The sequence below is a fragment of the Erpetoichthys calabaricus genome, chromosome 12 (assembly GCF_900747795.2).
Source record: "Erpetoichthys calabaricus chromosome 12, fErpCal1.3, whole genome shotgun sequence".
In the NCBI taxonomy this organism is placed as follows: Eukaryota; Metazoa; Chordata; class Cladistia; order Polypteriformes; family Polypteridae; genus Erpetoichthys; species Erpetoichthys calabaricus.
In genome coordinates this window covers 37,331,640-37,345,882 of record NC_041405.2, presented here as the reverse complement: position 1 = coordinate 37,345,882, position 14,243 = coordinate 37,331,640, and the positions used below count along the sequence as shown (strand labels likewise).

General features: G+C 38.2%; 1 protein-coding gene across 1 annotated transcript in view; it reads right to left on the bottom strand.

Moving 5' to 3' along the window:
* Positions 1-14,243, bottom strand: part of abcb7 (ATP-binding cassette, sub-family B (MDR/TAP), member 7) — a 206,700-nt gene that overhangs the window by 102,454 nt on the left and 90,003 nt on the right. The window contains exon 10 of the mRNA XM_028815415.2: positions 10,902-11,065. Within this exon, the coding sequence (XP_028671248.2) occupies positions 10,902-11,065 (164 nt within the window). The remainder of the gene's footprint in view (positions 1-10,901; positions 11,066-14,243) is intronic.

Here is a 14,243-nt window from a genome sequence, read left to right as displayed (position 1 = left end):
GTTCAAATGACTTGTTGATGTGAACGATCGTGTGTGAGGAAAAGTAACATCCACCACAGACACTGCGGTGTCTGTCTGCTCAGCAAGAAGAAATGATTGAGCTCCGTTTTGTGTCTGCTTTTATCCCTTCAGCACTAACTTTTACAAGTACAGTGATCCCTCGCTATATCGCGCTTCCCCTTTCGCGGCTTCACTCTATCGTGGATTTTATATGTAAGCATATTTAAATATATATCGCGGATTTTTTGCTGGTTCGCGGATTTCTGTGGACAATGGGTCTTTTAATTTCTGGTACATGCTTCCTCAGTTGGTTTGCCTAGTTGATTTCATACAAGGGACGCTATTGGCAGATGGCTGAGAAGCTACCCAACGTACTTTTCTCTCTCTCTCTCTTGCGCTGACTTTTTCTGATCCTGACGTAGGGGGATTGAGCAGGGGGGCTGTTCGCACACCTAGACGATATGGACGCTCGTCTAAAAATGCTGAAAGATTATCTTCACATTGGCTACCTTCTGTGCAGCTGCTTCGTGAAGCGACATGCTGCACAGTGCTTCGCATACTTAAAAGCACGAAGGGCACGTATTGATTTTTTTATCTGTCTCTCTCTCTCTCTGCTCCTGACAGAGGGGGTGTGAGCTGTCGCCTTCAACAGCTTTGTGCCGCGGTGCTTCGCATACTTAAAAGCAAACAGCCCTATTGATTTGTTTGCTCCTTTGAAGAGGAAGATATGTTTGCATTCTTTTAATTGTGAGACTAAACTGTCATCTCTGTCTTGTCATGGAGCACAGTTTAAACTTTTGAAAAAGAGACAAATGTTTGTTTGCAGTGTTTGAATAACGTCCCTGTCTCTCTACAACCTCCTGTGTTTCTGCGCAAATCTGTGACCCAAGTATGACAATATAAAAATAACCATATAAACATATGGTTTCTACTTCGCGGATTTTCTTATTTCGCGGGTGGCTCTGGAACGCAACCCCCGCGATGGAGGAGGGATTACTGTACCACAAATTTACACTGGCTGTTACAGACTCAAATCGAATGTATGTTTTTATTATATAATGGTAAAAATAATAGCACCTCACTACCCGTGAGGTGTCGAAAACTGGAGCGCAGATGGAGAACAACAAAGCTACATGTCTTTCAAATTGCATGGACAGAGAGTGTTAATAAATATAAAAAAGCCCTCTTTAAAGCTCGCTCAGAATACTATTCTACATTAATAAATAACAATAATAAAAATCCTCAGGTACTGTTTAGAACAGTGGCTAAATTAACAAATGGAAATTCAGATCAACAGTGCAAAATACCAACAGATATTAGCAGTACAGACTGTATGAACTTCTTCAAAGAGAAAATTAAAAATATAAGATCCCAGATCTCTGCATCACACTACAAACCAAATACTAGCTTAGCAGACCCTGTCTAACATTGCTTTCAGCACTTTAGTAATTTTAATCCTGTAACTGAGCAGGAATTCTTAACTTTAATTTCTAAAATGAAGCCCACTACTTGTTCCCTAGATCCAGTGCCAACAAAACTAGTAAAAAGTGCAATGAATGTTCTTGCAGCGCCTATTCTAAACATTATCAGTAGTTCGTTATTGCATGGCACAGTACCTGATACACTAAAAGTGTCAGTCATTAAACCATTACTTAAAAAGTCAGACCTAGACCCACACATACTAAATAATTACAGGCCTATTTCAAATCTACTGTTTCTCTCTAAAATACTAGAAAAAGTAGCCAATCAGCTTCAGTCACACCTTACGCATTACAATTTATTTGAGAAATTCCAGTCTGGTTTTAGCACTGGTCATAGTACAGAAATGGCACTAACGCGGGTTGTAAACGACATTTTGATATCCTCTGATGAAGGAAACTCCACTGTAATTATTTTGTTGGACTTAAGTGCAGTATTTGACACCATCGACCACTCTACTTTACTACACAGGCTAGAAAATGATGTTGGGCTTACAGGCACCGTGCTTGCTTGGTTTAGTTCTTATTTATCAAATCGATTCCAATACGTACAGAAATGTGCTGACAGTACTCCATCATTATACACAGAAGTTCAATATGGTGTCCCGCAGGGCCCAGTACTGGGACCTTTACTGTTTTCACTTTACATGCTTCCACTAGGATTTATCATTAGGAAACATAATGTTAATTTTCACTCGTATGCAGATGACACCCAGTTATACCTTTCATTTAAATCAGATGAAGTTTCTCAGATGTTGTCTTTAATTAGTTGTGTTAGCGAATTAAAGGAGTGGATGAATGAGAACTACTTGTCTTTAACACTAGAATTACCAGAGCCACGAAAAAACTCGTAGATCCGGCCCACCTTAAATCGCTTCTTAAATCAGTTCACACCTCTCCGCCATCATCCTTTGTCCTCTAAATGTGCTGATAAAAGACAAGCTGCCTGCAGTCGGCTATTCCATCCCCCCACCGACTTAGAACGTGTGCGAACTTTTCCCAGCTCATGCCTTGATTGATTATATGGGCGTGAAGTGGAGTTTTGGAGTGGAAATAATAGATCATTATTTGGAACACACGCATTTCATGTGTGTTCCGTTTCTACAGTAATCTGTGTAAACACACTGTTAAAACAGAAACTTTTTCATATTTTAGTAATAAATGCTACAAAATGTAGTAGGCATAAACTATAGAATGTGTAAAGCCTGAATTCCAAAGATCAAATAAACACTTTCACAAAAGCTTCAAGAATGATACAACATCTTCCGTGGCATAGTGCGCTAAGATTTACATCTTACAGTGCAGCAACTTTGCCCTACCTCACAGACCTGAGTTCGATTCCCCGCCTGGGATAAAGTGTTGCTTTTTTTTTTCTTTTTATAAGTTCTTCCAAAACAAGCATAATGAAGCATGTGAAGGTGATAATTTTGCTTATATGGTAGACTGTAACGCCCCTTCTGAAAGTGTGAGCCCTGGCATGTGTACTGGATAACTTTAAAAACTGCCATTCACTGATCTCCAGGCAGTGTGCAAAATAAACTGTGACCACTGAAATATTACTTTGGTATTATAGAAGAGATGATAAATTAGGTATGGCAAATATATGTGTGTATATACAGTGCATCCGGAAAGTATTCACAGCGCATCACTTTTTCCATATTTTGTTATGTTACAGCCTTATTCCAAAATGGATTAAATTCATTTTTTTCCTCAGAATTCTACACAGAACACCCCATAATGACAATGTGAAAAAAGTTTATTTGAGATTTTTGCAAATTTATTAAAAATAAAAAAAATTGAGAAAGCACATGTACATAAGTATTCACAGCCTTTGCCGTGAAGCTCAAAATTGTTATAAATGGATATAGCAATTCAAGAGGCATTTTACTTGATCAGCATAAAGAAAAAACTCCGGTAGCCCTAATCAAGAGGGTGATGTTCCTCTTTCCTTGAAACAACAAAAACACATGTATTAGTATCCAACAAAACTGCCACTGTCAGGACCTATAAGAAGTAGCCAAGTACAGAGAGATGAAACATGCATCTCTCAACAAACCCTCTAAACTTGCAAAAATCAGGATGGAGGATATTCTTTTGTTATCCTTTATAATTGTCTGGGGACAATTCAAAAACACAGTAGAGTTCGCAGATCTGGGAGGACAGAACCATCCCTTAGTTAAACCCAGACAGATTATGTCCAGATAATTGTTCGATTCTGGCAGCAACATTTCCATTGTTGCAGTAGGAAGACAAATCTATCCTACATCCTCAGAGAAACCCACTGGTACAGGTCCACCACCTGTGTTATCAGCTATGAAGGATCACTAACAAAGTTGGCTGTAGAGGTCTTTCCAAATCTGTTGATACTGGGATGGGATTGGTCTAAAATTAAAAGTGGTTTGGCACTTTCTACTCCTAAGGCAAATTTGGGCCTCATTATAGACAGGGATTAGCCAACTCAAGCTGCCTCCACACCATGTAAACAGCCGGTGGAGAGAGACGATGTGGCCACTCTATGTGACGTGGCAACTCCCAGGCCATCACAGGCAGAAACAACATCCACCAATGCTGCGATCGAGCGGGAAGAAACCACGCCCCTTGAGGTCGGTCCTGACCCTCTCTCCACATTACAGTGTCAGTTTAGAGAAACACCGGCTTCTTTTAAAAAGGGAACAGTGGAATGATGATTCCCTGAAATTTGCGAAAAATGCAGTTGTTCTTGTCAATGGCCAGTGCACTCACCAGCCCATGCCACAGGGTCCTCACTTTGTTTTAGAAAACGACCTTTTCTATTGGGTAGTGGAGCATGAGGGGGATGTGCGTAAGTTGCTGCTAATTCCATGGCCCTTCCGGCGGCAGGTTTGTGAATTAGCACACGCCCACTTCCTAGGAGGCCATTTGGCCACTAAAAAAACTTTGGAGCGGATACAGCTCCAATTTTATTGGCCAGGAATCAATGAGGATATTCATCGCTTTTGTACGTTCTGTCTGGAGTGTCAATTGCGACAAATTACTAGAAAGGACCGTGCTCCTCTCATTCCCATTCCCCTAACTGACGTCCCCTTTGAAAGAATTGGGGTCAACATAGTAGGACGCCTAGAGCCCTCTGCTCGAGGACACAAATATATTTTAGTCCTCGTCGATTATGCTACTCGATATTCTGAAGCTGTTCCATTGCACTCCCATTTTGATGCTTATCCGATTCCACGAGTAGACGACCTCCTCGAGAAGCTAAATACTTGACCACACTTGACATGACAAAGGGGTACTGGCAGGTTTCTTTAAAGGACTTTGCAAAGGTTAAGACTGCGTTTAGCACCCCTAGTGGTCACTGGCAGTATCGTGTCCTTCCATTTGGGTTACACAGGGCTCTTGCGACTTTCTAGCACCTGGTGGATAAAGTGCTCTGGCCTCATAACTTGTACAGTGCTGCCTACCTGGATGATGTGGTCATCTATTCCAGCACATGGAAGGAACACCTACAGCAGGTCTGAGCAGTATTACGGACACTTTGTGAGGCCAGACTTCGGATTAATCCCAAGAAATGTTTCTTTGGATTAAACGAAGCCAAGTTATTAGGCTACCTGGTGGGTCGGGGTATCGTGAAACCACAGTGCTCCAAAGTAGGTGCCATATTAAAATGGCCCCATCCGCGAAGCATGCAGCAACTCCAAGCCTTTCTCAGCTTAGCGCAGTACTACTGCCAGTTTGTGCCCCAATTCTAGGAGAGAGGGGCGCCCTTGATTGATCTGACAAAGAACAGGGCCCTGAACAATGTGGTATTGACTGATTAGACAGACGCTGCATTTAGTGACTTAAAAAAGGCCCTTACAACAGCACCAGTTTTGAAAGCACCTAACTTTTCTTTACCTTTCATTCTCTAGACGGACGCTTCGGGCACAGGTATGTGGCAGTGGAGCAGTAGGCCTTGGCGATCAAATGGGTGATTACGTAGCTGAGGTACTACCTCTTGGGCCGGGAGTTCACCCTTGTCACGGATCATGCACCTTTACAGTGGATGGCGCTACATAAGGAGTTGAATCCGCGGATCACCAGGTGGTTTCTTGACCTACAGCATTACCAGTTTTCACTCGTTCATCGTTGGGGTTCTCTTCATGCCAACCCCTTCTTGGGTTTACAACTTCTTGGTCAGGAACACCCGGCCCAATGGGTCTGGGGGGCTTGTCACACATGTGCGCATGGGGGACAGCTAAAGAGCCTGAATAAGAGTAATTACATGCCAAACCAGGGTGTGGCAGAGTGCACTGACTCTTTCTCTCACTCCTCTGCAGACCAGTTATGGGAATTCAGCCTGGCCCCGATGACATGGGGTTAGCAACATCACTTCCGGTTTCGGGCCCAGAGATGACATCACTTCCTCCAGTCTGCCTTAAAACCGCCATCTTTTTGCCAACAAGGCTGTTCTGTACTGGACTCCAACCTGTTCAAATCTCTTGTGACTGCTGACTCCATTTTGTAGCCAGGGAATAATATACGGGTGGCTGCCCCAAACCTTTTTGTGACTCTTTTGTGACAACAGTTATTTTATGATAATATAACCGTGAATAATTAAACACAATGATGCAATTACTTCATTTTTTTAATCGATTCCCAGTCCTATAACATACATTATATGTCAAAGTTTAAGTGCAAAAGTCAAATTAGTAACACATTAAAAATAGCTTTTCTTAATGTCAGAAGTGATTTGGAGTTATATGTAGCCGAGCACAGTTATGGTATTATAGCAAAAACTGAAAACTGACTAAATAATGAAGATGTGGATGAGCATAACAATGGAATTTTTAAGAATGATAGACATAAAAGAAAAGGGGGATGTTGCCGTTTATGTAAAACTGAATTTAAATACATGTCTTCTTCAGCTGGATGAAGAACCACATCTTAGTGTATCTGGAATCACTTGGAAAGCATTAGGGATAGATGCCTTACTTTAGGAATGTGCTATAGACAAAGCAGACAGTACCTTCAGTGCTACTGTCTTTATAATGATGTTAAAACAGCAAGTGTACAGGGGAATATTATTATCGTGGGAAGACTTTAACTACCTGAATATTAACTAGGCTAACCTTACAAATAAAAAACAGCAGGGGCTTTTAGATGTAATCGGTGGCTGTTTTTTAACACAGTATATTAAAGCACCCATACGGCAGGAAGCCTGTCTCTGATTTAGTATTTTGTAGTAACTAAGATATAATTCAAGGTGTAGTGGTGACTAAAAAAGTGACCATAATATTACATTTCTCAGTGTTTCATTGTGGCATAGATGCAAAAACTAATAAGATAAAAAAGAAGCTGCAAAGGAATAACACTGTATAAGGTGTAAAAGACTAATAACTGAAGTGTGAATTGTATGGTGTATGACAGCATGAGGTGATTTATTAAGAAAAATATTAGGGAAGCTAAAAGGCATTTAGAGAGGAATATTGCAGATAAGGTGAAAGATGACCCAAAGAGATTCTTTCAGTATTTTAGTAATAAAAGAACAGTGAAGGAGGTGGTGAAGTACTTCAGGAATAGTTCAGGAGAATTAAAATAATACAGACAGTGAAATAGCAGATATTCTAAACTCACTTTTTTCTGAGGTCTTCACATATGAGGAAGTGGATAACCTCCCAGCGGTATCAGAGATTACTAAAGGGGTACTGAGTGATTGGGAAATTGCTGAGGTAGAAGTACTGCTTAGTTTAAATAGGCTGAAATCAAACAAATCACTAGGACTAGATAATATTTATCCTTGAGTGCTTAAGGAGGTTATTGAGTGAATGTATAAACCCTTGACGCATATTTTTAGGAAATCATTGAGAATTGGGGAAATTCAGAACGGCTGGAAAATGGCAAATATTATCCTGTTTTAAACAGGGTGATAAAGTAGATCCAAGTAACTATAGGCCAGTAAGTTTAACTTGCATCACAGGAAGACAAACAAAGATTTATTAAGGAAAGGTTCGAGCAACACAAGGCAAGAACAAGAGGTTTACTCAGTTGTCAGCAAGGATTCAGATGAGGGAGGTCGTGTATTACTAACCTGCTAGAATTCTATGAGGAAACAACAAAAGGATAAGATCAAAGAGGTGTATATGATATTATTAATCTTTACATTTCAGAAAGCATTTGATAAAGTATCATATGACAGGCTTGAGTGTGTAACTAAAAGAAGAGAGAATTCAGGGTGAAGTGCGTACATGGGTGCAAGAATTGGCTAAAATAAAGAAAGAAGAGGATTAGGGTGTATGGAACCTTATCAAAATTGGGTGATGTTAAGATTGGTGTCCTCCATGAGTCAGTACTAGGGCCACTGCTATTTTTTTATACAGAAATAATCTGGATAGTAATATAAATAACTGGCTACATTTTCTGATGATTCCAAGCCATAAGTGAACTGGGAGATAATCTAGAATCTGTTGAATCATTATAGGGGGACTTCAACAACATGCAGGCTGGCACAGATGTGTGGCAGATGAAATTTAATGTGTGGATATGTGAAGTATTACATGTAGGAAGTAAGAATATTAGGTTTGAATACAAAATAGTGGGTCTAAAAATTGATAGTACTGCTTATGAGACAGATTCAGGATTCACAGTGGACTCATCAATTTCAACTTTCGGACAGTGCTCAGAAGCCGTTTATAAGACTAGCAGATTGTTAGGTTATACAGCACAATGTGTAGACTGCACGGCAAGGGGTGTTATGTTTAAGCTTAATAACACACTGTGAGGCCTCACTGGAGTACTGTGTGCAGTGTTAACATCCAGGCTAAAAAAAGACATAGCAGCACTAGAAAAAGTTCAAAGAAAAGAGACAAGGTAGAATCCAGGACTGTAGGGGATGAGTTATGAAGAAAGTTTAACAGTGGTAAGTCTTTTCAGTTTAATCAAAAGGATATGAGCAGGTGACATGATTTAAGTGTTTAAAATTATGAAAGGAATTAATATAGTGAATCAAGAACTACAGTGAGTTTAACAAGAACATGATGGATAAATTATGTACAAACATTAGGTAGTCTTTCTTCACACAGAGGACCATAGACATATGGAATAAGCTACCAAGTAGTGCGATAGACTTTAGGGACCTTCAAAAATAGACTTAATGTAATCTTGGAGGAATTAAGTAGATAGGTCTAGCGAGCTTTCTTTAAATGAATGGCTTGTTCTTGTCTAAATATCTCTAATGTTCTAAGTCAAGCAAAATGACACCTTTTATTGGCTACCTAAAAATATTACAATATGCAAGCTTTCGAGGCTACTCAGGCCCCTTCTTCAGGCAAGATGTAAGCCTCAAAAGCTTGCATATTGTAATCTTTTTAGTTAGCCAATAAAAGGTGTCAATTTGCTTGACTTTTCATACATTCATAATGGCTAACACGGTTGAGAAAGCAGAAAAAAAATTATTAACTGTAATAATTATAAGTATCCATCTATCCATCCATTATCCAACCTGCTATATCCTAACTGCAGGGTTGCGGGGGTCTGCTGGAGCCAATCCCAGCCAACACAGGGCACAAGGCAGGAAGCAGACCCCGGGCAGGGAGCCAGCCCACCGCAGATGATTATAAGTACTTAACGCACAAAATACCAATGACTGTATTTTGTATTAATCATGCTGCAGAGAACTATATGATTTTATACTTCTATACGATTTGATCTGCATTTAGGTAGGAAAGGAATTATGTTTATGCACAGAATATGAGACTGATTTAATTCTTCTATGTGAAAGTGCTAATGTCTTGATATTAACAGAACACCCTGTGATATTATAAATAAATGTGATCGTTTCCTTCACTCTTGCTTAAAAATAAGACAAAATTGTCATTTATAAATTAATAAATAAGGATTATTAATCTAATCAAACAAATATAATCTAGTGAAGATATTAAAGTTATAAGAATGTAATCTCTTTATAACTAATGCAATGAACTTTAAGAAAACTGCTTAAAATGGGTTTGTGTGTGTGTATTGAGAGGTCACGGTCTTTAGATAATGTAGGCGCACATTGGGGGGGGGGGGGGGGGGGGGGGGGTATGGGGCAGTCTCACAATCTCTAACTCACCAAGAATAAATAATAAAGAAATTTCTTTTAATTTAAATTGGTGTTTATATCGTCGTTTTCCGACTTCAGCGCTCACACAGTACAACACCCTAGTACTTCTAATGTTCTAAGAATTTATTTGACATATGTAAGTACTTGTCAGTTATGGTATATTCTGCTACTTTACCGAAATCAGATCTGAACCTGAATCATAAACTGGGGGATTAGAATCAAAATGGAAAATACTTGCCAATACCCAGATCTAGTTTCTGGCTATGCTAAAATGCCTTCTCAAAATGAGCACTTTTTTCAAATATAATTCTTTGCAACTATTATTAATTATTAATAATTTTGGAAAGTAGGTTTCATGGAGTTCTCTCCAGTAACGGGAACCTGTTTCATTGTTCATGGCAGTGGTAAAACATATCTTTTGTTTATTTTTGATGGTTATTAATCCAATAATTGCTACTTATTGTTCATAACGCCTTCTAACATACAATAGTTTGCAAAGTAAAATGTAAAATATTACTATGTAAATACATTATAATTAACAGAATAATATAAAATTGGAAAAGCCAAAAACAAAAAAGGAAAATTAAAATTGTTTCAGACTGACATTAACTTGAAAAAACACTACACAAGATTTTACATCACCAAGGCAGGGAAAAATCAAAACCCAGTGAATCTGAAATACATAAAATGAAAAGTTGCCAATCTGGACACAGTTTGAACAGTAAAAAATGTCTGATGGACAACTCTTGGCGCAGCTGGGACAAAATAAGAACTACATATTTTTGGTATTTGATACATTGTATTAATCCCCAAGGAGAAATAGTCTTCTCGTATGATTTTCTGAGGTCAGAGCACCCGGTCAGCCATTGTACGCCGCTCCGGAACAATTTTCAGGTTAAGGGCCATGCTCAAGCTCCAAATGGAGTAATGAGATTTGAGCCAACAACCTTCCAAATACCAGCACGGATCCTCAGAGCCACCACACCACTATATATAGGACAGAGAATATTGTCTTTCACCCTTAAATTTACTTTACAGCAATCATGTAAGGATAGATAAAATTTAAAATGTATGCAACATTCATTATTATCTAACATGCAGAACTATTTTGCCAAACAGCCACATGACTGGCTAACCTTACAAGCACATTCATCTTGGAATAATAGTGTTTTTATGTAATTAATAAATTAAATAAATTACATAAATTTAAAAAATTCTTTCCTCCAGCTTGTGAAAGAAATTTGTTCATTCCCCAGCATAAAAACCAAAGACACAGAAGACCTGAAAGCCCCAGCAGTGTCATATAATTACAAGTGAATTTCAGTGTACATGAATATAAATTTTGAATAAGCAAAAAGAAAACATACCCAGAACCGCTGCCACCTACAATGGCTATTTTCTTTCCAGCAGGTACATCAAAAGATATCCCATTTAAGACCTTCTGTCCTTCCAAATACTGAAACTGCACATCTTCAAAACGAATAGTTGCATCTTGAGGTGTTACCAACAGTGGGCGTGCATGTTCTTTTTCCTAATAAAGACAAGTTAACAAGTTAATATACACCATTTCAAAATAAAGATTTTATTAGATCATTAAAGAAAACTACATGATTTTTAATATTATAAGCAAAAGAGAAACATATCTAAATAATTGCTTGATTATTTTCGTAAGTGCCCTGTGATCATTTTGGACAAATTGCCTCCATAGTTAAAAATGAGTGGTAACAATTTCATCACCTAAATATGCATTATGAAAGATATATATTACATCATTTGTGTATTTAACTACACATTTTCATTTTTTGCCTTGAATGTTACATACATAGCATTATAAACTAAAACAAACACCAACAAAAACCTTTTTTTGTTAAAACAGTTACCTAACTTAACATGAAATAATCTGCAATTAAGCTTACATGTTTAGTTAGATTATGGAGACCCAAGAAGAGAATTTTACTTTAAAATAATTCACCATATTTTATATTGAAATACAAAAAAAACTGATGTCACTTTAAAAGGAAAAAATGTTTTAAACCAGTTGTTTTAATGTCAAATGCTGTAATTAGACATAAATGGAAAAAACAACATAACATGAACAGCATTTCTATCCAGAGTGTACAAAATACAAGTAAACCTGAAAATTTTAAATAATAACAAAACACCTACATAAACCACTGACATATGCAACTGTAAACAATAAAAGATCACAAATGTAAACAAATCAAATGAGCACCAGTGACTTGCATCTGTTCATAAAAAAATAAAGTACTTCCGGCCTAATCTTCTATATATATTTAACACTAGAATTACCAGAGCCTACGAAAAAACTCGTAAATCCGTCCCACCTTAAATCGCGTCTTAAATCCGTTTGCACCTCTCCACCAGAGTCCTTTGTCATCTAAATATGCTGATAAACACAAGCTACTAGCAGCCAGCTATTCCATCCCCTCACCGACTTAGAACAAATTTCTCCTAGCACATGCCTTGCCTTGATTTGATTATCTGGGATTGAAGTGGAGTTTTAGAGTGGAAATAATATAGTGTTATTTGGAATACACGCATTTCATGTGTGTTCCGTTTCTATAGTAGTCTGTGCAAACACATTTTTAAAACAGAAACGTTTTTCATATTCTAATAGTAAATGACAAAATGTAGGCATAAACTATATAACGTATGAAGCCTGAAGTCCATATATCAAAGAAACACTTTCACAAAAGGTACAAATAAGAGAACACGTGCGCTTTTATTCAAAAATATAACTGCACAAAAAAAAAAGCCGCGTTAGCATGCCACATTGACACTCTTACTACAACCGCCGCGGTGGCGTAATGGTATCAGCTCCTGACTGGGAATCAGAGGGTGGCGAGTTCGATCCCGCACGGCTCCGCTTCGAGAAGTGAACTGCTCTTATTCTTACAATTTTAGAATAACAACATAAATTTCATTTCAGTCTGTAACAGCCGGTGTAACTTATGATACTGGTAAAGGTTAGCTTCTTTTTTTTTTTTTTTTTAATTCACTTTTCATTCTTGCAGTCGCATTCAGAATCAATCCATACAACCCCATCTGACACAGCTGTTTTCACATAAATAAAAGTGCACTTTTATTCAAGACTATAACCGAAGAATAAAGAAAGCAAGTTACAGTTGGTGGTTGATACGACAGCTTGCATGGTGCAATGCTAAGAACTGCTGATTTCAAGTGATGGTGAGAAACGAAGACGACAGCTTCGCCAGCGTTTGTGTGTCAGAACCCTTTTGGGGGGGGGGGAGGGGGGCGGTAGTATGCATCGTGGTACACTGCAGACCTATAGCGTGTCTTTATGTCAGATGGGGTTGTATGGATTGATTCTGAATGCGAAAGTGAATTTAAAAAAAAAAAAAAAAAAGCTAACCTTTACCAGTATCATAAGTTACACCGGCTGTTACAGACTGAAATCAAATTTATGTTGTTATTCTAAAATTGTAAGAATAAGAGCAGTTCACTTCTCGAAGTGGAGCCGTGCGGGATCGAACTCGCCACCCTCTGATTCCCAGTCAGGAGCTGATACCATTACGCCACCGCGGCGGTTGTAGTAAGAGTGTCAATGTGGCATGCTAACGCGGCTTTTTTTTTTTGTGCAGTTATATTTTTAAATAAAAGCACACGTGTTCTCTTATTTGTACCTTTTGTGAAAGTGTTTCTTTGATATATGGACTTCAGGCTTCATACGTTATATAGTTTATGCCTACATTTTGTCATTTACTATTAGAATATGAAAAACGTTTCTGTTTTAAAAATGTGTTTGCACAGACTACTATAGAAACGGAACACACATGAAATGCGTGTATTCCAAATAACACTATATTATTTCCACTCTAAAACTCCACTTCAATCCCAGATAATCAAATCAAGGCAAGGCATGAGCTAGGAGAAATTTGTTCTAAGTCGGTGAGGGGATGGAATAGCTGGCTGCTAGTAGCTTGTGTTTATCAGCATATTTAGATGACAAAGGATTCTGGCGGAGAGGTGCAAACGGATTTAAGACGCGATTTAAGGTGGGACGGATTTACGAGTTTTTTCGTAGGCTCTGGTAATTCTAGTGTTAATTTCCTCTATCATAAAATTCGAAATTTGAAAATGTCAATATATTTACTAAATCCAGTTTAATCTGTGACCTGTGATGAAAGACAATGTGCCCCGTGGCACTGAAAAGCCTCTGACTGTTTGCTGGAATGCAGAAAAGCTACCTGCCAACCTTGGCAAAGGGAGGTAACTCTTATACATGGCCCTTCCACTACATCAGTGGATCCTCTTCTCTTGAATGGATGACAATGAAAGACATATTGTAATCTGTAATCTTCAGCGATGGTGGGTTATATGTAATCAAATTTAGCATAATATGTTTCATTACAATGGCAGTATTCAGTCAGATTGTTGTTTTAATGGTATTTTCTATCCAAAAGATCACTTTCACACAGAGTTCATCTGTAAATTTCCAGGGATTAATTTACACATCAGCATGGTCTGAATGTATGAATGCATCTGCTCTGGAAAACTGCTAATATTACAGGGTTTATATCTAAAAGACCCTCTATATTATGTAGTTTTACATTCACTTGTTTAGCAGTTTCTTTTTTTCAATCATTCAGAGTCTTGTATGGTTTTCAACCATAATATGACACCACCATCACAGACATTACAACCAACAATGATGAGACAGCTTACGT